This window comes from Eurosta solidaginis, chromosome 3 (assembly GCF_040869045.1).
Source record: "Eurosta solidaginis isolate ZX-2024a chromosome 3, ASM4086904v1, whole genome shotgun sequence".
Taxonomy (NCBI): Eukaryota; Metazoa; Arthropoda; class Insecta; order Diptera; family Tephritidae; genus Eurosta; species Eurosta solidaginis.
The window spans coordinates 15,581,823-15,607,266 of NC_090321.1; the positions used below are offsets into that span (position 1 = coordinate 15,581,823).

The following is a 25,444-nucleotide window of genomic DNA, read 5'->3' on the forward strand; positions in this document are numbered from 1 at the left end:
TCCATTTTATCTCTTCACTATACTCCACTTACATATGTAACCTAAAAGGGTGTGTGTCCACGATTCAGCCATATGTTATAACCCGTTTTGTAGCGCGTTATTTAACCACTGCCGGGAGTCTTCACTAACCACTGTCGCTATGTAGGTCTACTAAACATTATCTAAGTCATACGCGTTTTTTTACCCGTGAATGCAGTTGTCTACATGTAAAAAAAACACGGCTAATAATGCGAAAGGTGCCGGTTGAAAGCTCTGCTAAGTCACATATTAAGAGCTTGTAACCGTCTCTTAACGAGATAGTTGTACGCGAGTTCGGTACCAAAATAAACAAAAGATTCTTTTTTAATAACATAAAATTTGGCAATAATTTTTGCTAATATTTTCGGTTTCACGGAATGTTAAAAAAATAATTTTTTTTTTTGAAGAATTTTGAAAAATCTTCAGATATTAATGTTAAGCAAGAGAGCACTCCTCTAAACCATCCGTATTTTTTTTTTTGCGGTTACAACAAAATAACTTAACATATTGTTGTGAGAAATCGAATGATCCAATTAATTTCAAAATAAATCGAGATGTTGACGCAATAGCATAAGCTGCCGCATTCAGTAAAGTCAAGGTGCCGATTAATCTTCAAGTTTTCGAAAATCAAAAGCTTAGCGGCACTTTAGGCTTTTGTCCAAAAAGCTAAGGTTATGTTAAACTGCCAGGTTCGTGAGATTGAAGTTGCGTGGTGCTTCTTTTTAATTTTTTCTATAAATTGGCTGCAAGGTAGATGCTTTTTCAATAAGACACTTTTCATGGCAGGAGTGTTTGCCGAACCACTGACGATGATCTTTTTCTAGGAATACTCGCAGAAGATTTTTCAAAGTTCTTCAAAAAGGAAAACAATCAAAAGTTGGTTTGTTTTGATATACTCGAATGACTATTTAGACATACCACCACTATTCATAATTGCAATTGGTGCATCAGTCCAAAAAGCGCCTCCTTGATCCTCAACTACACGAGCATAAATCATTGATTCTGTTATTAAATTACCCAAATTGCATTCGGTACTACGACAAGCAACTTTACGACCTTCCAATTGAACTTTTGTGTGACCCACAATTGATTTTTCTAGATCGGTAATATTCGAACGATAGACTTCCAATAAATCTAATACATCACTCTCACGTGGCACTGATGCGTCTAGCAAAATGGGTGTACCATCAAATTCAATTAAATTGCCAGCTTTATCAAACTATATCAAAAATGTAAAAATTCAATTCAATTTCTAGCTAATGTTATCACAAGATTCTCACTTGTAAATGCAGTTTGCCAAGATATTTAGTGTAAGCATAAGCTTGTACGACAGGAACTTCTTTGCCGCCAGTTTGTTTTACAACAGTTGGATAAGGACCTTCACTGCGCTCTGCATTGGGTACAGCGCCGGAATACAAAAACGTGTGGGAATGGCCTAACAAAAGTTAAGATAAGTTATGAAATAATATTTGGATATATAAAAGTGCAATGTCGTCGTCGTATAGAATAAAACTTACCACCAATGACCACATCAACCTCTGGACACTTTGCTGCTATTTCTTGATCTCGTTGGTAACCAGAATGGCCTAAAGCGATAATAATATTAACGCCTTTCGCTTTTAATTTTCCAGCCTCTTCACTAAATATATAAAATGCTTTAAATATAAAAGCAAAATATTTATTCCATTAGATCTAACTTACTTGATGGATTCAATTTCGTCCTTGAACTCAAGTGGGTTTGTTTTTATTAAAAATTTGGTGTCTGGCGTTAAATAACCAATTACTCCGACTTTTGTGCCGTTAACTTTAAGTATTGTTGAGTTCATTAAATGCTCGGCCGCACTCAATTCGGGCACCTTAGTCAAATCCAAGTTACAAGTGAGTACAGGAAACTCAACATTTTTCAGAAAAGGTACTAATCCTTGTATATTTTCATCGAACTCATGATTACCCAATGACTAGAAATAAAAAAAAGAGGCATGAGTATCAAGTACTGGAGAAGTTCAATGTGTAAACATTTAGGTGTTCTAGAGACAAGAGCTTCGTCGGCTTCCTGTCGGAAGAACCGATATCGACAAGTTTTTGTTTTATTATCGACTTATTATCTATAGCGAGGCTTGTATTGGGTTACAGATGTGCCAACGACTTTATATTGAAGATTTATCGTTATATGTTTCATCACAAGCCGATTAGTCGTCTTTAACAAATCTATAACAAGAAGACAACTCCCCGATAAGAAATCATTAATTCTTTGATAGCAAATTGATAACTTTTTGACAACATACTGATATTTCTCTACAAAAAATCGATGGCGTGCCTTCCACACCGAGGGTCCTGGGTTCAACTCCCGGGCAAAGTAACATAAAAATTTAGAAACAAGTTTTTTTAATTAGAAAAAAGTTTTCTAATCAAGCTCGCCCCTCGCAAGTGTTTGGAAAACACTCCGAGTGTATTTCTGCCATGAAAAGCTTCCCAATGGAAACTGCCTTGCATATGCCGTTCAGAGTCGGCGTAAAAAAATATGTATGTCGTCCCGTCCTGCTAATTTGTAGGAAAATTTAAAAGGAAATCTTTTCGGAGGTTATCGCGCCTTTAATTTTTTTTAATCGATAATACGCTGATAACGAATCGATAATTTTTGGATCAACAATAGATAGTAAAACAATAACGTTTTGATAGCAAATCGATAATTTTTTCGATAAAAAACCGATCACTCGTCGATATAAAAATTGAGAACTTTTCTTTCCTTATTTCCTTCCATATATTATCTTTTCTTTGCTTGCCTTTATTTGCTATCTGCTTTCGCTAATATCAACTCTACCACGAACAGTGTTCCCAAAATATGCTAGTGTAGTGACTACACTTACGCTGACATTCTGTATTATTCCATACAGCATACCAGCCCCACACATTCTGTAGTACCCCTTCCAGTCTACCAATACCCCATACCACGCCTGCTTTTACAGTCCACATATGTATATATATCCCCCATATAGCATAACGGCTTAACAAGACTACGCTTACATTCGAGGTTCCCCCATACCGTGAGCAAAGATGTTTACACATCAACAGTCGACTTATAAATTATATATTTTTGTCTTACTATTGCGTCGGGTTGTAATTTGTTAAGGAATGCTGCGCTTATGTTATCCTTGAAAACGGCAAACCATGGTGTTCCAGTGTAGGTGTCGCCAGCATTCAAATACAATACCGGAGAGCCACCTTCTTTTGCTTCTTGACGATACTTTCGAACTCTATAATAAAATATAAAGGCCATATTATACACCAAATCCTGTCACTATGTATGTACATTAGGGTGGGTCGATTTGTATGGACGAAAGATAACCGATATCGCGCCATCGATTTTTCGATAGGATTTGGGCTGAGGAAAAAAAGTTCCACTATGTATACCCAAAAAAATAATTTTCGAGCCTGCGAAATTTAATTTTTCGATAGGATTTGGGCTGAGGAAAAAAGTTCCACTACGCATACCCAAAAAAATAATTTTCGAGCCTACAAAACTTCATTTTTCAGACTTTTCGACTTTGATTTTTAAGGCTTGTTCATGACCTATTAAAAAAAATTTCATATGTATACCCTGTCCGACCCGAAAATGTCCGCTAAAAAAAATTTTTTTTTTAAAAGAACTGTTACCGCCAACGTTTTTAGCGGACATTTTTGGGTCGGACAGGGTAAATTTTACAATCAAATGAAAATTTTTTAGTAGGTCTTGAAGAAAACCTTAAACATCAAAGTCGAAAAAAAGTAAAAAAAATGAAATTTCGAAAGTTCGAAAATTATTTTTTTTGGGTATGCGTAGTGGAACTTTTTTTCCTGAGCTCAAATCCTATCGAAAAATCGATGGCGCGATATCGGTTAATAAATCGACCAAGTCTAATGTACATATATGTGGGTGTACTTACTGGTTGGCAACGCGGGCAAAACCACCGTAACATTTATTTGATTGTGCATCTGATGCTGTGCATGTCCCGCTATTTACATTTGTTTGCTCGAAACGCGCATGCATATCATTGTTGTGAAGTACTATAAAATCAGTGGCAACAAATGCTTTCTCATCGATTGGATTAGCGTGCGATTGCGACATTATAGAGGCTAGAACCACAATTAAGTATGCAGTTTTCTTAAACATTTTTGTTGGTTTATTGATCCTGAAATTATTAAATTATATATATTTTAAAAATATTAAAAAATTTCAACAAAGCACAAGTTATAAACTCTGGCGCAGAACCGACGGTTTCAAGCTCCTGACGAACTCATGTAAGAATGAAAACGTTACAAAAGCGTAGATTATGGAGAATACACTTTGCAGTCAAAATATGGAATCGGGGCCCACAGTCGAAGATGATGAAATAAATAATATAAATAAACAAAGTAGCGTTGGGGAAGGATTGTCTGCAGAGATATCCAATAATATTGTCGCATGAGTACAATCTTAACGATTTCAGCGCGGTGTCCAGACCACAAGCAAACGCCCAAGAATTTTTTTTTTGAAAATAAGAAAACATATATATTATTTCTGTTTTTATGTACGGGTCCCTTTTTCGCTCTTATTTGGAATCCAAATCTATAAATAAAGTTTTCGTTGTAAAGATGGAGATTCGGGCTATTAGCGAGCTTTGGGCAATTTTGGTCGTAGTGCTTTTGTTTAGCTATATTTTATTAAAATAATTTGTTAAAAACAAACGTTTGTGAGCACACAAAGAAATCTATTTGTACTACGGCACTATTGTGAATATTTGCACTGCATTACTGGCAGCTGCTATTGTACGCTAGATTTTAATTGATTGACGGCAGTTGCTATTATACGCTAGATGGCAGCGCAACTGTAAACAGCTGATTTCTGTTGATATTTGATAATAGACTTTTATATTGGTTGTGGAACATGCGCACTCATCTCGGAAAATGAATAATAAAATTGAAAAAGACATATTTTCAAATACAAATTTTCAGGTTTGGCTTACAAGAGGAAAAAAAAATTCGTTAGCGTTTTCTTATGATCTGGATACCTCCCTTTGACTCGGAAGTCTTCACTCCAATCCATAAGAAAAGATATTCAGAGATACTGTAAAACGACGCCAACTATAGCGAAATCAGCCATGTTATTTTCTACCAATGAAAACTGAATAAAGAGCTGTATCCTGAGCAGGTTTTCTTATCGTGACTCGCCTATGAAACCAGAGGAAGAGGAAGGCCCTAACTTCGTTTGAATCACTAAATAGAGTACGATTTAAGATCCCACGAAATTCGCAAAAGTTATTTAAAAGAACCAGTCGCCAAATAAGTAAGACTCCCTTTATATATACATACATAAGTGTGTAAAATTCGAAATAAAAATGAGATTGTACGGCATAGCGATTTACCGAATTATGTGGTTACAGTGAGACTTGTGAAATTTCAGCGAAGGTTAGATTATGATGAATTGAAATAAACTAAATGAGCCCATAGTTTTACCAGAAGTTTGTTCAACGACCAAATTGAACCTTTCTAGAACGTTTCTAAGACCTATGCTACTTCTAGATTTGATGGGTGTGCCACTCTTAATAGCTGCAGTCTTAGCCTTGCGAGCGCAGGTCACGAGCACAAAACGTGCTCTGTCGTTTCATTCTCCAACCCGCACTTTCTACATCTGCTATCACGGAGTGTATTTGTTAACGATCAGTTTAATTCATAAAAGCTGGTCTGATCTAATTTTTTCCACCTTGCAGGGCAACGTTTCCCTAAGATTTTCTTAGCATCTTCTGAGGCGGGGCTGTGATTTTTTTTTACTCACTTGACCACCATTTATTATGCTCTAAGCGGAAGTCCTACTTTGGTTTTAGTGACAATTTAATGGCGTTAATTAAAAGCTATTTAGCCAACCTATACCAACGGGTAATTGTAGGGTCCCCAATGTCACGAGTTAGAGCAATAGTCTGCGGTGTGTCTGAGGGGTCAATTCTTGGGCTGCTGTTATTTAGCTTACTTATCAATGACATTTTTACAGTCTGTAAATTTGTTACTATGCACCCTTATGCAGACGATGTCCAGCTTTACCTCTCTAGCCGTATTGACGACATCGATGATCTAAACTTAATGCTAACATCTCAGAAATTTTCCATTGGGCTAATAACACCGGGCTTCGTCCAACGCAAATAAAACTTACGTCTTGCCTATTTCAAAGCGAAAGTTTGCTGAGACGGGTATTCCCCCGCTTTGGTACCGACCAAATTAAACGGGTGAGTAAAATTACAAACTTCGGCTTTGTAATCAACTCCAGTTTAACTTGTGTTGACAACGTTAACTTGGCTATAGGAAGGGTGTATGGTGCCCTTCGAAATCTGAGGCTATCGGCGATGTTTACTCCATGTAACATCCGCCATAAATTGGCTGTCCAACTAATTTTAACGTTACTTGATATATTCCGAGTTGATATATAATAAGCTGGAATCGCACTCATCTCATAGGATAGACATGGCTTTTAACCATATAACACGCTATGTGTATGGACTTCCGAGGTTCGACCCCATATCCTGTTGGAAATCTAGCCTTTTTGGATGTCAAATATCCGAATATTTCAAAGCCAGGAGCTAAGAGCCCTTATATCTTTATAATAAGCTTTCTTTCACAAGATCTGCTCGTTCAAACAACCTTATAGTACCCACATTTAAATCTGTTTCGTCGGCTAGACTATTATTCGTGAACACTATACGTACCTGGAATTCTATTCCCAATGCTATAAGAAATAGTATAAGCAGGCGCAACTATGAGCATGTTATCTATAACTATTTTTCTGATTATAGTATGTACATTAGGGCGGGTCAAATTGTATGGCGAAAAATGAGGGGAAAAAAACTTCATGTGAACATATAGTTTCTTAATCTATGGCTCATACTGAGTAATATTGTTCATGGAACCACAGGTCTGAAATGAATTTCGAGCTTCCCTAATTTTGTTAAAAAATTTTATATCCCAATCCGAATCCGAATTTGAGATTTATTTTCATTTATTTTGTTTGCGAGAGCCGCTATTCGGATTGGGATATAAAATGTTCTAACAAAATTAGGGAAACTCGAAATTCATTTCAGACCTATGGTCCCAGACCTATGGTCAGTATGACCCATAGATTCAGAAACTGGATATGCCTTTTCCACAAAAACCTCCCTAATGTCAATGTATATATGTATATGATCACGATACCAGAATAAATTACAATTTAGTTTTTATGGATAGGCTTACAATTAGTGATAGAACTTTTAGAAAAAGTATCGATACCGGTGCTCATATAAAATACTCGCATCAAAGTATCGATGCTTGTACTCATATTCAGTAAAAGGTATCGAGTATACTCGATCCAAGTGAGTACTTCGGAATTTTTACGAAAAGCGAAGACACTTTTTTAAATGAGATCGTATTTGAGTTTAATAGAAAACAAGTAAAGAAGTTTAAGTTTGGACGAAAAAGAACATTATGTACCCATTTGTGTGCTCTTAGCCCCTCGGCAGTGGTTTGGCAAGCACTCCGAGTGTATTTCTCCCATGTAAAGCTTCCCAGTGGTAATACATCTGCCTTGCAGATGCCGTTCGGAATCGTCATGAAATATGTAGCACGAAGCAAATTGGAAGATAAGCTAGGTCTTAATCTCCTCGAAGGTAAAGGGCGTCAAGTATTTTTTATGGCATTAAACGTTTTGTGGAGGGATTAATTAGATAGCACTTTCAATAGAACTTATGTACTTTGCAATGTCATATCTCTAGTGGTTGTTGCTGCTGTAACAGTGCTTCGCTCCATCCAATAAAGGTACGACGCCTTTTAGTGGATATCACTGCGAACCTTTTTATGGTCTTCTTATAGATACGGCTTGAATATCCGGCGCAGTATTTCCTCATAATGCTTGTGGAGATGACTTCTTAAGATCCTGGGGGGGGGTTGGGGGGGGGTGTCCTTTAATTAGATGTTTGTTGGAATGTCCAGGTTTCTGTGTATTCTACAGAAACTGTTTATTCAGCATTTCATTTCTCGCCCTAATGGGGAGTACTCTCGCCTCACTATGCAGGTGGTGCTCTGGGGACATAAGAAGACAGCCCGTATTGGTTCTGAGAGCGATGCTTTGACAGGACTGTATTTTCTTTCAATGAGTAACCTTTAGGCTCGGCGACCATAACGGAGACGCGTAGTATGCAAGCGGCCGGTCAATTGCTATGTAAGTGGTAATGAGCGTCTCTTTATCTTTACCCCCAGTGCTGGCGGTAAGACGTTTGAGGATTTTGTCATTCTAGGTACAATTTCACAGTAGAACGAAAAAGCTTTATTGCATGACAAGTTAAAATGTATTGAAATTTTATGGAGTTAGAGATTTTCATAATTTTGTTGAAGATCGTGATTCTGGACAATAAACACATACTTTTACCATATGCAGAAATCGTGTTCCATTCCACCATTATCAAAAAGTCGGCTTAAGTTAAATGCGGAACTTTTACCGCATCGTTCACAATCTCAATTTATGCTCAAGTTATGGTGTTAATGGACTGAACTTTGTTGATCTTAAACAAATAGACCATCTGCACTTGGTAAAGTATCGGGGGAAAAATAGCGAGGTAAAGTATTGATACTGTGAGGAATATTAGCATCACTAATTGATTCACATCACTAATCTGATACTAAGTAAATAAAGGCACAACAACATTAAAGCAAGCTACATAAACACATTAATCATCATTTACCCACATACATACAAGGCAACGAAGAGATAACTCACATCAGTCGAAGTAGTACTCACATATACACACGCATATGCCTATGCGAGAGACTATAAACTACAAATACAAACGCATATAGCTGGTGACCAAGTAGAACATTCTAGAGGGAGAAACGTCTAGACATTTGGGCAGAGAGTATAAAAGCAGCACAAGCTGAGTAATCAGTTTGATTAAAACACGCTATTGGTTGCGAAGTATAAGTGTTATTGTGAAGTATTTTCAAAGTAGTCTAATAAAGACCACTTTGCATTATTGTATATTGGAGTTATTTATTCAACAGTTTAGCGATTCGAGTAAGCGGAATAACCCTAAATTCGTTACAATATGAAAAACATCATTTTGGCGAACGTTAGTAGAAGGTGTAAAATAAGCGGAGTTTCACTAAATTCGTTACAATACTTTACTCAGTACTTGGCAAAAGGAATCGAGTGCGAAATACTGGAGTATTTTTTGTAAAAGTATCGATACTACTTACTCAGTACTCGTATAGTTCTATTACTTCTTACTTGTTTATACCATCATGTAACTGTTTATTTTCTTTTTGTACTACTACTTATAATAATCTTTCCTTTGTTGTTGTACTACAAATCATCCCAAATCGTATTGTACTAATAATTTTGATCAATAAATAAAATGAAACGAAATGAGATATCAACAAAACAATTGTATAAGCAATATACGCATGTATCGCTAATTAAATACATATAATAAGCAAATTAATTAAAAATTTACGATGCAAACAAAGTTTGTTGTGTAAACAAAAAGCAGCACGTGATTCGAAAGTTGTTAAACAAAGAACATATGATTCGAACTTTGAAAAAGCGGCAAGCATGAACAATTCCTCGAAATCGAAATACAAAATGCTAAAATAGCATGAACACGTTATTTGTTAAATTTTTTGAAAATGACAAAGAAAAATCAAATCATGAAAGTTTTTTGATTGTTAAAATATGTATATTTTATATTAAGTATTGAAAGTCCAAACAAATGAAAATATGTATGCATTAGCTTTAATAAATTAACAAATTTTTAAATAAATAAATATATCGGAAAAGAGGGCATGGTTATTATTCGATTTCGCTCATTTTCAATATCAATCTATTCTGGGCCCAGATAAGCCAGTATACCAACTTCGTTAAGATTTCTAAATTTTTACTCAAGTTATCGTGTGGCTAAAGAAGAAATTCTTAGTAGTTTCTTATAATTTTGATAAGGAATCTATAAGGTAGTATAGATGCGGCGCCCACAGACATCTCTTCTATATACATACATATATAAATAATGCTTTAGCAAAACGAGAGTGCGAACTGACGGTAAAAGTCTAGAACAGGGGTCGACTGCTAATACGCGCCCAAAAATATCGGAATAGTTGTCAAAAGACGCGTATTGAATTCGACAACAACAATCCGAAGGCGGAAAACAAAAATTTTGTCTCTGTCTGGAGATATTTGCACTTGAAGTTGGCAATTTTCATGTGGTTGTTGTAAGGTTGTTGCGCACTGAAAAACATTTTGCGTACAAAGGGATTTTGCACCGATTTAATTTTGATTCCATCCCATTGGTGGACCGGCCAAGGTAATTTTTTATAAGCGCGGTCGAAGGTTACCAACGCGGAAAGGTGTCCTGAGTAAAAATACTGTGGATCCCACCCCCGGTTTCGGAGGGTCCCTGGGCCATTTTTCGGTTTTTCGTTAATATCTTTTGAAAGTTATTTTCCGCCTCCGGATTATTAATACTGATGTCAAGACGCGTCGTTTGACACCATTCTTGATATTTTTGCTAGCGTATTAGCAATAGATCCCTGATCTAGACTATTACCGAATTGACTTTTTTAAACGGTTTTATTTTGCTTGACTTAACAGGCTAGCTGGCCGGCACGAATTTTGTAATTGAAATTTCAGTAACTGCCCGATAAGCTAGAAGCTTGAAACTTGGAATATAGTTCAGAACCCGATGACAATACAATAATAATAAAAAAACTCCGATAGGTGGCGCATGGATCGATATATTTCAAAAAATCTTATTTGTGGTCCGATTTGGCTCATACCCACACAGCATTTAGATGAATAAATTTCGAATATTCGTCCAACTGAAACATTTGTTATTACACTTGTTGATTAATAAATGAGTAATAATACAATTTAGCAGTGGGAATAATCGAATATGTTTGCTTTTGCTTATCAAAAACTGATAATCATTTTTCAATCACATTTTGGTATATTTTTTTAATAGCTTTGGTGCTTCGAAACTCAGTTATCATAAAAATGAACAGATGGAATAGACAAATATTTTACTTTTGATGATCCAAAATTGGTGATCAAATTTTAATCACATTTCAGAATCATTTTTGAATAGCTGAGGTGAATAAATACTGAGCTATAACAAAATTCCGAATACCAATCACATTTTGGATTCATTTTTGAATATTCTTTTAGATTATTTAATACATGCGAAGAAGGTAACGTCACACTCTTGAAAAATTCTACTTTACGTAAATTTTTTTTTTTATATTATGTATCTTATGATTTTATAGCTAAAAATTATTTCCTTGAAGTAATTTTTGAACCATGTAATTTAAACCTTTGAAACAATACTGAAAAATTGACATACATCAAGCAACAAAGGACATTGGTGAAAAAAGTAAGAAAGGTAATTATGTATATACAGAAAATAAACCGATGTAATTTGTATTTTTGTGCATTTTCAGCTGCAGTAACACATTTCAGAAGTCATCACTGAAGTCATTACAGCAAAGACAACACCCTTAGGTAATGAACAAGTTTTAAATTAATTAAGTGCAAATAATTTTAAACAGAGGGAGTGAAAAGTGTGTGGTAAAAGTCTAGTTGAACATACGTGTTTTGCGCGGATATAGTTTTGGTCTCCAAACCGGTATTCGACCCACCCAGGGTAATTTTTGCGCGCTGCCCAATGCCGAAAGGTGTTCTGAGCAAAAATACTATGGATTCCACCACCGGTTTCGGAGGGACCCGCGAGTAATTTTTCGCTTTTTTTGTTAATATCTTTTGAACGAGTTAAAATTTTTATTTTCTCCTTTCGGACTTTTACCAAATATGTCCCCTATCACTGAGTTTTTTATTGAGGGTAGAAAATGTTTTCACTGCCACTAAACAATTGAGTGGTAGTGTAGCACGGGGAATTTCGACCATTTTTGCTCCATAAGCTAATATTTGATTGCGTTATTGTTGCTGGTATTACTTACGAATGAATAGCCACTGCTTAAAACTAGGATTGATAGAAAAAATAAAAAGGTTTATTTATAATTAGGAAAAAATGTCATCGATAAAAATAAGACGCATAGCTAGGAGGGAAGCTAGAAAACTGACTTCATCATGTGCGTATGCAGAAGGACATACAGCAACATCAGAAATAAATTCTTCCACTTTGATAAGAGAAGAAGTTGGGAAAAAATTTGAGGATATTGACGGTTCAATATTTTCAAGCAGTGAGAGTGAGGAAGATGATTATGACATTTGCGAAGAACTTGCTAATTGGGCTAGTGAGTACATGGTCACTTCTGTTGCCTTAAATGCTTTATTGATTTTACTAATAAAGTGTAAAATTAAAGTTCCGAAAGACGGTAGAACCATATTAAAAACGCCAACCACAGTAGAGCAAAGAAAAGTCGGTGATGGTCGTTATGTGCATTACGGGATAAGAAATGCTCTGACAGATTTTTTAACATCAACAGATTACGTTTTACCCAATATTGAACTGGATTTTGGAATGGATGCGCTACCACTATTCAAAAGTAGCTCCAAACAACTTTGGCCAATACTTGGCAATATTTGTAACACAAGTCATGTCTTCCTTATTGGGATATACGAAGGCATTTCAAAACCAAAATGTTCTATGGAGTTTTTGAAAGAATTTATTTCTGAAATAAATGTTCTTAAGCAAGATGGTATCGTTTTCGGAGATAAGCTTTTTTATATTAAAATAAGATGCTTTGTGATTGATGCACCTGCAAAATCGTATATTTTGGGCACAAAGGGTCATACCGGATATTTTTGTTGTGTACGGTGTACACAAAAAGGGGATTGGATTAAGTACAAACTTGTGTTTCCTCCAGAAAACAACAGTTTACAAAGAAGCAATGCTTCTTTTAGAAACCGATTGCAACCTGCGCATCATGTTAGACCCTCTCCGTCACCTTTGGAGTTACTTGATATTGATATTATTTCTCAATGTTCACTTGATTACATGCACGTTGTATGCTTGGGTGTAATGCGAAGTCTTCTAAAAGCATGGATTAAAAATAAGGGTCACGATTTTTCTTTAACGTCCTGGTAAATTAACAATATATCTCAAGAGTTAATTTTCAATAAAACCTGTATTACAAACGAATTTAATAGAAAACCACGAGAATTAGAAGAACTCTCTAGATGGAAGGCCACAGAACTGCGACAATTCTTATTATATACCGGACATTTTATACTAAAACATATCATAAGCCCAGCAAGATATATCCATTTTTTAAAATTGTCCTTGGCCTTAAGAATTCTTCTGGACGAAACGGATTCCAAAAACAACAATTTGTGCGCCGAAAATCTACTAAAATCATTTTTACATGATGTGTCATCGTTATACGATCCAAGCTTTTTAAATTTCAACTTTCACTGTCTTTCGCACATTCACGAGGATGCTAAATTATATGGCTCTTTGGAATTACCTTCAAATTTGAGAATTACCTTCAAAAAATAAAAAAAACAGAAAAGGGGATAACGTAGCTTCGCAAATTTATAAAAGACAGGTAGAGAACAGCTTGGTGATAAAAAAGCAAGAGCGTATAGAACCAGTTACTATTCGAAAAGCTATTAATGGTAAAATTACAAAAGTTAATATAAACGGATTTACCTTTTCGTTAAAGAACCCCGACTGTTTTTGTCTGACTTTGTTTGTTTATCATAAAATAGTAAAAATTACTAAAATTAACAACAACGAAAAAAAGCTGGTATTTCAAGGTACACCAGTTAAAAATCTTGCGCCTTATTTTACTGATCCACTACCTTCTAATTTATTTAATATTTATTGTGTTACTGACATTGCATTTGACGATGAAATACAATTTTTTAAAAATGATGTTATTAAGAAAGTTATATGTCTAAATAGTTCAACAGGCAAGCATTTCTACTTTGCACCGTATATAGAAAATGTCTCAGCATAATAACTTCCTCGCCACTCCTACTCAGTTCTCATATTCTTCAAACAACCAATTAGTCCCAAGTAAGTTCCAAAAAAAGGTCAATTCAATAATTTTGTACAGTGTTAAACAAAATATTGCAGACTGAACATAATATTATGACATTATGCTTAGTCTGAAATGTTTTGTGCCACACTGCACATTTAAATTATTTAAATTGTATATCAAACATTTTTATATATACTTTAGTCCACAATCTTTATGACCACCAAGTCAGTTGTTCTCAAAATAAATTAATTGAGACGCTGGAGGAAATGAATGCAGTAAAAAGCCTAGTTGAGGCCAGTAATAAAAAAATAGAGAAATTGCATGAAATGGTTGAAAACTGCCAAAAAACTATTAAAGAATTAACAGAAGAAGTAATTTCGGTAAAACTAGAGAATAGGAGACACCAAAACTTATCATTATGTACGGACAACAAAAAGCTGAGTAACCTGCCATGCACAACTAGAGAAGGTTTATTCCTTTCTAATAATGATTTAGAGTACGACGAAGATTTATTAGATCAGTTTGTACGTATATGCATACACTAGTGTTAGAAATATATGTTAACAATGTAAATGTTTATGTTTTCATCAGAAGCACTATATAAATAAAGTTTGTAGCGATAGGCAGTCTCAGTTCCTTAGAGCTGCAATACGGAAAGTTTTCACTGCCTCGAGATCTAGCAACTCTGCTGCCCCAAGTAGCTGAAAATCGGAGACGGTCTAATGTAACTAAATAACTTTGAGCAAAAAATATTTTGCCACAAGTGTTCTTTGCCAAATAAAAGTTTCATTTTATTTTTTCTAAATACTTTAAATACTTATGTATATCAAGAAAAGTGATGTAACCTACAGTTTATTTTGAAAATACCCAGCCAGTATTTTTTGAAAATTTTGATCAAAAAATATTTAAATATCATACCGCAAGATGACTAAAAACGTTCAAATTTAAAAGCATTTTCTGTTCGAAAATTAACGTAACGTCGGGAGAAAAATGTACCATAAATGTGATTATTCTGGAATAACCATTTATGATTTATATTTCTAAATATTTTTTATTCATTTACGTGATCATATTTGATATCATTAGAGGTTCGAACTTTCATTTTTGGAATTAACATTTGTTAAATTTTCACAAACATTTTCTGATCATATTTAATACTACTTTATGATCATAATTCGTTTTTTTTCATAAACACTTTTTAATTAATATTTTGATCACATTTGATATAATTTCATATTCACAATGAATAATTTTTTATGATCAATTATTAATCTTTTTTCTACTACTTTTTGTATTCTTATTTTAATCATATTGTGTATCAATTTATAAACGCCGTAAACTATTTTTAATGAAGATTTTTTTACTTATTCTAAGATACATTTGTATCTACTTTTCTGAATCGTTTTATGATCATAATATATGCCTTTTACTAGTAGAATTTTAAAATATATTCCGTGCTTTTTTTGATCATATTTGGTATTCCTTTGTGATTCCTAAAATGGTTTCTCCTTATCCTTTTTAGAAGTAAAAACTCCAAATTTTTTGTTGTATGGAATTTAAAATGTTTAGTTATATTTATAAATATCAAAGTTATTTCTATACATTATATTTATATACTAATTCTATTAATTCATTTGAAAATTGACAGAAAATTACATTAACAATTATTAATAATTAATAATTAATATAAAATATTAGCAACAATTTTAAATGTGTTGTGGTTTTGTCGATTTAAATTCCAATGAAGGATAATAATAAATGTAAGTAATTATATTCAGTATTTATTTATTTATTTTATTTATTCTTTAAAACAAGTTTCTTTCCCCGTCTTTTTCCTTTTTAGTACACGTTCTTTTGCATGTGCAAAGTGCTTTTGCAGGACTCCGTTCATGTCCTTCTCATCCTTTTGAAATTTTAAATGGCAAATACCTGTAAATAAAGACAAACATATTGCATTATTAATTGACTTAATGTCCCTTAATAATAATATTTAAATAACAAAAACACTACAATCTTACTTTTAATAATAGATATAATAAAAAGTTTTTCTGCACTTGGTTTCTCAGCTGTGCCCTTCCAACTAAATACACTCGCAACTTCGTCAGTGAAAACTTTCCGTATTGCAGCTCTAAGGAACTGAGACTGCCCATCGCTACAAACTTTATTTATATAGTGCTTCTGATGAAAACATAAACATTTACATTGTTAACATATATTTCTAACACTAGTGTATGCATATACGTACAAACTGATCTAATAAATCTTCGTCGTACTCTAAATCATTATTAGAAAGGAATAAACCTTCTCTAGTTGTGCATGGCAGGTTACTCAGCTTTTTGTTGTCCGTACATAATGATAAGTTTTGGTGTCTCCTATTCTCTAGTTTTACCGAAATTACTTCTTCTGTTAATTCTTTAATAGTTTTTTGGCAGTTTTCAACCATTTCATGCAATTTCTCTATTTTTTTATTACTGGCCTCAACTAGGCTTTTTACTGCATTCATTTCCTCCAGCGTCTCAATTAATTTATTTTGAGAACAACTGACTTGGTGGTCATAAAGATTGTGGACTAAAGTATATATAAAAATGTTTGATATACAATTTAAATAATTTAAATGTGCAGTGTGGCACAAAACATTTCAGACTAAGCATAATGTCATAATATTATGTTCAGTCTGAAATATTTTGTTTAACACTGTACAAAATTATTGAATTGACCTTTTTTTGGAACTTACTTGGGACTAATTGGTTGTTTGAAGAATATGAGAACTGAGTAGGAGTGGCGAGGAAGTTATTATGCTGAGACATTTTCTATATACGGTGCAAAGTAGAAATGCTTGCCTGTTGAACTATTTAGATATATAACTTTCTTAATAACATCATTTTTAAAAAATTGTATTTCATCGTCAAATGCAATGTCAGTAACACAATAAATATTAAATAAATTAGAAGGTAGTGGATCAGTAAAATAAGGCGCAAGATTTTTAACTGGTGTACCTTGAAATACCAGCTTTTTTTCGTTGTTGTTAATTTTAGTAATTTTTACTATTTTATGATAAACAAACAAAGTCAGACAAAAACAGTCGGGGTTCTTTAACGAAAAGGTAAATCCGTTTATATTAACTTTTGTAATTTTACCATTAATAGCTTTTCGAATAGTAACTGGTTCTATACGCTCTTGCTTTTTTATCACCAAGCTGTTCTCTACCTGTCTTTTATAAATTTGCGAAGCTACGTTATCCCCTTTTCTGTTTTTTTTATTTTTTGAAGGTAATTCTCAAATTTGAATGCACTCACTCTTTCCAAAGAGCCATATAATTTAGCATCCTCGTGAATGTGCGAAAGACAGTGAAAGTTGAAATTTAAAAAGCTTGGATCGTATAACGATGACACATCATGTAAAAATGATTTTAGTAGATTTTCGGCGCACAAATTGTTGTTTTTGGAATCCGTTTCGTCCAGAAGAATTCTTAAGGCCAAGGACAATTTTAAAAAATGGATATATCTTGCTGGGCTTATGATATGTTTTAGTATAAAATGTCCGGTATATAATAAGAATTGTCGCAGTTCTGTGGCCTTCCATCTAGAGAGTTTTTCTAATTCTCGTGGTTTTCTATTAAATTCGTTTGTAATACAGGTTTTATTGAAAATTAACTCTTGAGATATATTGTTAATTTACCAGGACGTTAAAGAAACATCGTGACCCTTATTTTTAATCCATGCTTTTAGAAGACTTCGCATTACACCCAAGCATACAACGTGTATGTAATCAAGTGAACATTGAGAAATAATATCAATATCAAGTAACTCCAAAGGTGACGGAGAGGGTCTAACATGATGCGCAGGTTGCAATCGGTTTCTAAAAGAAGCATTGCTTCTTTGTAAACTGTTGTTTTCTGGAGGAAACACAAGTTTGTACTTAATCCAATCCCCTTTTTGTGTACACCGTACACAACAAAAATATCCGGTATGACCCTTTGTGCCCAAAATATACGATTTTGCAGGTGCATCAATCACAAAGCATCTTATTTTAATATAAAAAAGCTTATCTCCGAAAACGATACCATCTTGCTTAAGAACATTTATTTCAGAATTAAATTCTTTCAAAAACTCCATAGAACATTTTGGTTTTGAAATGCCTTCGTATATCCCAATAAGGAATACATGACTTGTGTTACAAATATTGCCAAGTATTGGCCAAAGTTGTTTGGAGCTACTTTTGAATAGTGGTAGCCCATCAATTCCAAAATCCAGTTCAATATTGGGTAAAACGTAATCTGTTGATGTTAAAAAATCTGTCAGAGCATTTCTTATCCCGTAATGCACATAACGACCATCACCGACTTTTCTTTGCTCTACTGTGGTTGGCGTTTTTAATATAGTTCTACCGTCTTTCGGAACTTTAATTTTACACTTTATTAGTAAAATCAATAAAGCATTTAAGGCAACAAAAGTGACCATGTACTCACTAGCCCAATTAGCAAGTTCTTCGCAAATGTCATAATCATCTTCCTCACTCTCACTGCTTGAAAATATTGAACCGTCAATATCCTCAAATTTTTTCCCAACTTCTTCTCTTATCAAAGTGGAAGAATTTATTTCTGATGTTGCTGTATGTCCTTCTGCATACGCACATGATGAAGTCAGTTTTCTAGCTTCCCTCCTAGCTATGCGTCTTATTTTTATCGATGACATTTTTTCCTAATTATAAATAAACCTTGTTATTTTTTCTATCAATCCTAGTTTTAAGCAGTGGCTATTCATTCGTAAGTAATACCAGCAACAATAACGCAATCAAATATTAGCTTATGGAGCAAAAATGGTCGAAATTCCCCGTGCTACACTACCACTCAATTGTTTAGTGGCAGTGAAAACATTTTCTACCCTCAATAAAAAACTCTGTGATAGGGGACATATTTGGTAAAAGTCCGAAAGGAGAAAATAAAAATGTTAACTCGTTCAAAAGATATTAACAAAAAAACCGAAAAATTACTCGCGGGTCCCTCCGAAACCGGTGGTGGAATCCATAGTATTTTTGCTCAGAACACCTTTCGGCAATGGGCAGCGCGCTAAAATTACCCTGGGTGGGTCGAATACCGGTTTGGAGACCAAAACTATATCCGCGCAAAACACGTATGTTCAACTAGACTTTTACCACACACTTTTCACTCCCTCTGTTTAAAATTATTTGCACTTAATTAATTTAAAACTTGTTCATTACCTAAGGGTGTTGTCTTTGCTGTAATGACTTCAGTGATGACTTCTGAAATGTGTTACTGCAGCTGAAAATGCACAAAAATACAAATTACATCGGTTTATTTTCTGTATATACATAATTACCTTTCTTACTTTTTTCACCAATGTCCTTTGTTGCTTGATGTATGTCAATTTTTCAGTATTGTTTCAAAGGTTTAAATTACATGGTTCAAAAATTACTTCAAGGAAATAATTTTTAGCTATAAAATCATAAGATACATAATATAAAAAAAAAAATTTACGTAAAGTAGAATTTTTCAAGAGTGTAACGTTACCTTCTTCGCATGTATTAAATAATCTAAAAGAATATTCAAAAATGAATCCAAAATGTGATTGGTATTCGGAATTTTGTTATAGCTCAGTATTTATTCACCTCAGCTATTCAAAAATGATTCTGAAATGTGATTAAAATTTGATCACCAATTTTGGATCATCAAAAGTAAAATATTTGACGATTCCATCTGTTCATTTTTATGATAACTGAGTTTCGAAGCACCAAAGCTATTAAAAAAATATACCAAAATGTGATTGAAAAATGATTATCAGTTTTTGATAAGCAAAAGCAAACATATTCGATTATTCCCACTGCTAAATTGTATTATTACTCATTTATTAATCAACAAGTGTAATAACAAATGTTTCAGTTGGACGAATATTCGAAATTTATTCATCTAAATGCTGTGTGGGTATTTCCATACAATAATGCAGTAAGCCACATTTTGGTATCCATAAAAATAACGTCGCATTTGCATGGAACATCACAACTATCACTGTTTGGTATTTACAGCACTTTTGCGCTGATGGCTTCATATGTACGTACCCACAAACACACAGAAATGCTGACAATCTCCGCTATCACAAGTTATGCTAGATGTATGTATAATTATTGCGTAATTGCGTGCCTCAATTTCTTTACATAATAATTCATTGCGCCTTCTTTTAGGGAGCGCCTAATTTGGGGTATTTAAAAAAGCACGAATGAGCCTCTTAAGGGGTTTGTGACTAACATTCTAGAAAATTAATTAAAGATAAAAAAAAAATAAAATAAAATTAAATAAATAATATGAATAATAGGCATGAGTTACGCGTATATGTATGTATGTTTACAACTATAGTTCCCATCTGGAGTATTTCAATCATTTAACAAAATGGGTGTAAAATCGCATGAAATAAAAACTGTCGCATAGCACAAACCTTTATGGTAATTATAGTACATTAGAGATTTGCCAAATTAAGCGCACATACTTCATTCACAGTTCCAAAATAATAAAATTTGGATTAAAATTATGTGTTGTTATCACTTCTGCTGTGGACGCTGGTCATCAACCAACTACTTAGGTGGTTCGATGAGAGACCCGTCAAACTTACGACTTACGCAGATGACGTTACAATGGTCACAAGTAGAAAATAATTTCCAAGAATTATATACACCTCGGCATCTAATGTCTGGTTAACCGCCAACGTGGAAAAGACGGATATGATCTTGTTTACCAAGTGGTACAAGGTATTAAATTGAACCAGGCCTAAGCTAGGAGGGGTGACTCTGTTGGAGAAACCTTGCACAAAACATCGACGAATTATTCTAGACAGTAAGTTGTCGTGGAAGCTCAACGTGGAGGAAAGAGTGAAGAAGGCCTCGACGGCACTTTATGCTTGTAGAAGTGGGCTGGGGTGTACATGGGGTCTATCCCCCTCTCTCTTTCATTGGGTATTTACAGCGTTTATGAAGCCTATTCTATACTAGGAAATCCTTGCTTGGTGGACAGCCACACAAAAAAGAACCTATCTCAAAGAACTATAGGGGGTATGCAGGCTATCATTGCTTAGCATTACGGGAGCCCTCAAAGACACCCCGATGGCTCTACTGTATGCCATTCTGTACATTCCACTTGTACACCTGGTGGCAAAGAACATAGCGTTAACAACTGAAACGAGGCTCAGTGTCCCGGGGTAGCTTGAGCGCAGACCGTACGGCCATAGTAGTAAAGCGTCATCAATTACAATACGAACAGACTACCTTATTCCGCAACTGCACTTCGAAGGGGCTCTTAAAGTCACAATGGAGGTGGATGGTTGGTGCAAAGGTGCCCAAATGGCGGACGAGGCGATACACGTGTACACCGGTGGTTCGAAATTAGTGGAAGGAGTAGGGTCTGTGATATACTGTGCTGATCCGGAAAATAAACAGCTTACAAGCTGCCAGATCACTGTAGCGTTTTCCAGGCGGAAGTAGTGGATTAACCAAAGCAGTAGAAACGTCGGAAGCAAATAGTTTAAACGAACATTAGTTCTCTTTCAGACAGCGATGAATACGGACAACAATTGTGCTGCAGCAATATTGCTCGCTGTGGCAATTAAGCGTAAAAAAAAGAGAGAAGATCGCAAAAAAAGAATTTGGTGCAAAGAATGGTTTAAAAAACGAGCAGTTCTTGGACGAAGTGAGCTTATTAAAGAACTGGAATTCACGTCACAAAATGATTTTAAAAATTACGTTCGTATTAGCAAGGCAACATTTGACCAACTTTTACAAAAAATTTTGCCACTCATAACGAAACGGGATACAATAATGAGAGAAGCGATTCCCCCTCATCACCGCCTTGCTTTAACTTTGGGCTTTCTAGCTAGTGGCAATAGCTTTGAAGACTTAAAATTTTTGACAGCAATTGCGCCCCAAACGATTGGGAAAATAGTTGCAGAGACTTGTGATGCCATAATAAGTCAATTGAATTGAATAAATTCATTCAGAAATTTTTTATTGTCCATTTTACTTTTCCGCGCACGTCTGTTCCGTTCAGAAATTACTACAATTGTGAGCTATTTCGCCATACACGCACGAACAGTTCGCGCAAAAGTTCGCCAAAAATTAAAATATTTTGATGATAACGGTTGGTTGTACATATATAAAGGAATCGAGATAGATATAGACTTCCATATATCAAAATAATCAGGATCGAAAAAAAATTTGATTGAGCCATGTCCGTCCGTCCGTCTGTCCGTTAACACGATAACTTGAGTAAATTTTGAGGTATCTTGATGAAATTTGGTATGTAGGTTCCTGGGCACTCATCTCAGATCGCTATTTAAAATGAACGATATCGGACTATAACCACGCCCACCTTTTCGATATCGAAAATTTCGAAAAACCGAAAAAGTGCGATAATTCATTACAAAAGACAGATAAAGCGACGAAACTTGGTAGATGAGTTGAACTTATGACGCAGAATAGAAAATTAGTAAAATTTTGGACAATGGGCGTGGCACCGCCCACTTTTAAAAGAAGGTAATTTAAAACTTTTGCAAGCTGTTATTTGGCAGTCGTTGAAGATATCATGATGAAATTTGGCAGGAACGTTACTCCTATTACTATATGTATGCTTAATAAAAATTAGCAAAATCGGAGAAGGACCACGCCCACTTTAAAAAAAAATTTTTTTTTAAAGTAAAATTTTAACAAAAAATTTAACATCTTTACAGTATATAAGTAAATTATGTCAACATTCAACTCCAGTAATGATGTGGTGCAGCAAAACACAAAAAAAAAAAGAAAATTTCAAAATGGGCGTGGCTCCGCCCTTTTTAATTTAATTTGTCTAGGATACTTTTAACGCCATAAGTCGAACAAAAATTAACCAATCCTTTTGGAATTTGGTAGGGGCATAGATTTTATGACGATAACTGTTTTCTGTGAAAATGGGCGGAATCGGTTGATGCCACGCCCAGTTTTTATACACAGTCGTCCGTCTGTCCTTCCGCATGGCCGTTAACACGATAACTTGAGCAAAAATCGACATATCTTCAATGAACTTAGTTCACGTGCTTACTTGAACTCACTTTATCTTGGTATAAAAAATGAACGAAATCCGACTATGACCACGCCCACTTTTTCGATATCGAAAATTACGAAAAATGAAAAATATGCCATAGTTCTATACCAAATACGAAAAAAGGGATGAAACATGGTAAGGTAATTGGATTGTTTTATTGACGCGAAATATAACTTTAGAAAAAACTTTATAAAATAGTTGTGACACCTACCATATTAAGTAGAAGTAAATGAAAAAGTTCTGCAGGGCGAAATAAAAAACCCTTAAAATCTTGGCAGGTATTACATATATAAATAAATTAGCGGTATCCAACAGATAATGTTCTGGGTCACCCTGGTCCACATTTTGGTCAGCTCTGTGAAGTTGGCACCTACTTGGTCGAATAATTAAAAAAACCATATCTCATTCGTTTGTCCACCGTTTGTCCACGTTTGTCCAGGAAAAATTTTCGTTTGTCCACCTTTTGTTAAAAAGTTATTTCAAAAAAAAAAAAATCGTGTGTGAAGTTGGCACCTCCATTTGCGAGTATTTAAAAAAACTAAATGCCATTCGTTTGTCCATCGTTTGTCCACGTTTGTCCAGGAAAAATTTTCGTTTGTCCACCTTTTGTTAAAAAGTTATTTCAAAAAAAAAAAATCCCGTGTGAAGTTGGCACCTCGATTTACGAGTAATTAAAAAAACCAAATGCCATTCGTTTGTCCATCGTTTGTCCACGTTTGTACAGGAAAAATTTTCGTTTGTCCACCTTTTGTTAAAAAGTTATAACAAAAACATTTTTTTTCGAAAAAACCCAAAAAAATTTTTGTTTCGCTTTATTGTGCTAAATCGTATGTCCGTCGTTTGCCCATCGTTTGTCCATGTTTGTCCAGGAGAAATTTTCGTTTGTCCACCTTTTGTTAAAAAGTTATTTCAAAAAAACAAAAATCGTGTGTGAAGTTGGCACCTCCATTTACGAGTAATTAAAAAAACCAAATGCCATTCCTTTGTCCATCGTTTGTGCACGTTTGTCCAGGAAAATTTTTCGTTTGTCCACCTTTTGTTAAAAAGTTATAACAAAACATTTTTTTTTTTCGAAAAAACCCAAAAAAATTTTTGTTTCGCTTTATTGTGCTAAATCGTATGTCCGTCGTTTGCCCATCGTTTGTCCATGTTTGTCCAGGAGAAATTTTCGTTTGTGCACCTTTTGTTAAAAAGTTAATTCAAAAAAACAAGAATCGTGTGTGAAGTTGGCACCTCCATTTACGAGTAATTAAAAAAACGAAATGGCATTCGTTTGTCCATCGTTTGTCCACGTTTGTCCAGGAAAAATTTTCGTTTGTCCACCTTTTGTTAAAAAGTTATAACAAAAATATGCCTATAACAAAAATATTCTTTGCAGCGTAGGTAAATGCAAAACTCTAATTCCACGAATCTTCAAATGACTTGCGCGCAGGATTTCTGATCTATTGAGAGCTCACCAGATACAATCCGTCACGACGTACGCCATTTTCCACTGACAGCACGTGCGTGGTGGAAATTGAGACACAAAACGACTCTTAAAGTATAAGGCCGGGAAAAAACAGTTTGGTCGGAGCATATAACCATTAACATCTTTCACCTCAAAATCGCAAGCTTCGCCGCCGGTATACCCTGTGGATCCTACGCCGCCGCCAAAAAAGTGATCAGCGTAAACCTCTAACTCATACTCATTAAAAGTATGGCATCAAAAATAAAAAAATTATTTTTATTTTAAAATGAAGTCATAAATATGATTCCTTTATATTTTAATTTTTTCAGAGTAAAAAATAGCTTAGAATATTCAAAGCGAAATATGACAGCGATATTTAAAAATTTTCAAATACATGACATCTGCAATTGTTACACATAAGGTGAGCTATTTAAGGGTTTCTATACAAAGGCCATTAATTTTTTAAAATTTTTCAGAATTCAAAGTTTTTTACATTCATGTTTTGCATTTACAGACAAATTATTATCATTATTTATAACTAATTTGTTGTTAATTATTGTCCATGTGATGTATGTAACTCAAAATTTATTTTATTTTTTGAGAAAACGCAAACAAATTTAATTTTTTTCGTACTTTCGTTATGAAAATAATATACAAATACACATCCACTCTCCAGAGTTTTAATTGATTTATTAACAATTTTCACTAATAAATACTTCAGCTAAATTTATGGCGATTTTTTTCTATAACAATATGTGTCAATACGTTGTAAAACCAATGTAAATGAAGTTTGGAAATATAAAACATTATTCCATATAACATACATTTTGAGGTCCACATCAAAACGAAACATTTCCTAAATGCAACCAAGCCTTCGTGATTGATGGTAAAGATCCCTATAAATTTGAAGAAAAGTGCTAACATCAAAAAAA

General features: G+C 34.3%; 2 protein-coding genes and 1 long non-coding RNA gene across 4 annotated transcripts in view; 1 reads left to right on the forward strand and 2 right to left on the reverse strand.

Annotated features, from left to right (window-relative positions):
• LOC137243355 (protein 5NUC-like) overlaps positions 1 to 25,444 on the reverse strand; it is a 94,308-nt gene that overhangs the window by 5,523 nt on the left and 63,341 nt on the right. For both annotated transcript variants that reach the window (XM_067771066.1, XM_067771065.1), the window contains exons 2-7: positions 3,942 to 4,187; positions 3,122 to 3,272; positions 1,720 to 1,976; positions 1,536 to 1,657; positions 1,299 to 1,453; positions 937 to 1,237 (exon numbers count right to left, since the gene is read on the reverse strand). In XM_067771066.1, coding sequence (XP_067627167.1) covers positions 937 to 1,237; positions 1,299 to 1,453; positions 1,536 to 1,657; positions 1,720 to 1,976; positions 3,122 to 3,272; positions 3,942 to 4,168 — 1,213 coding nt within the window. In that variant the 5' untranslated portion in view covers positions 4,169 to 4,187. The remainder of the gene's footprint in view (positions 1 to 936; positions 1,238 to 1,298; positions 1,454 to 1,535; positions 1,658 to 1,719; positions 1,977 to 3,121; positions 3,273 to 3,941; positions 4,188 to 25,444) is intronic.
• On the forward strand, positions 11,165 to 14,500 carry LOC137246248 (uncharacterized). Its single transcript, XR_010951430.1, has 5 exons — positions 11,165 to 11,232; positions 11,308 to 11,423; positions 11,482 to 11,542; positions 13,908 to 14,021; positions 14,188 to 14,500. It is a non-coding gene; the product is annotated as an uncharacterized lncRNA (long non-coding RNA).
• Positions 15,544 to 17,954, reverse strand: LOC137243357 (uncharacterized). Its single transcript, XM_067771069.1, has 4 exons — positions 16,721 to 17,954; positions 16,232 to 16,554; positions 16,005 to 16,164; positions 15,544 to 15,915 (listed from the first exon to the last, which is right to left on the reverse strand). Exons 1-4 carry the CDS (start codon positions 16,791 to 16,793, stop codon positions 15,785 to 15,787), a joined length of 687 nt encoding a protein of 228 aa, XP_067627170.1. The 5' UTR covers positions 16,794 to 17,954; the 3' UTR covers positions 15,544 to 15,784.

Coding starts and splice junctions, on each gene's coding strand:
- LOC137243357 (XM_067771069.1), bottom strand. CDS start 16,793: ATGTCTCAGCATAATAACTTCCTCGCCACTCCTACTCAGTTCTCATAT. Junction 16,555..16,720: donor AAACAACCAATTAGTCCCAA/GTAAGTTCCAAA, acceptor TATATACTTTAG/TCCACAATCTTTATGACCAC. Junction 16,165..16,231: donor AAGATTTATTAGATCAGTTT/GTACGTATATGC, acceptor TGTTTTCATCAG/AAGCACTATATAAATAAAGT.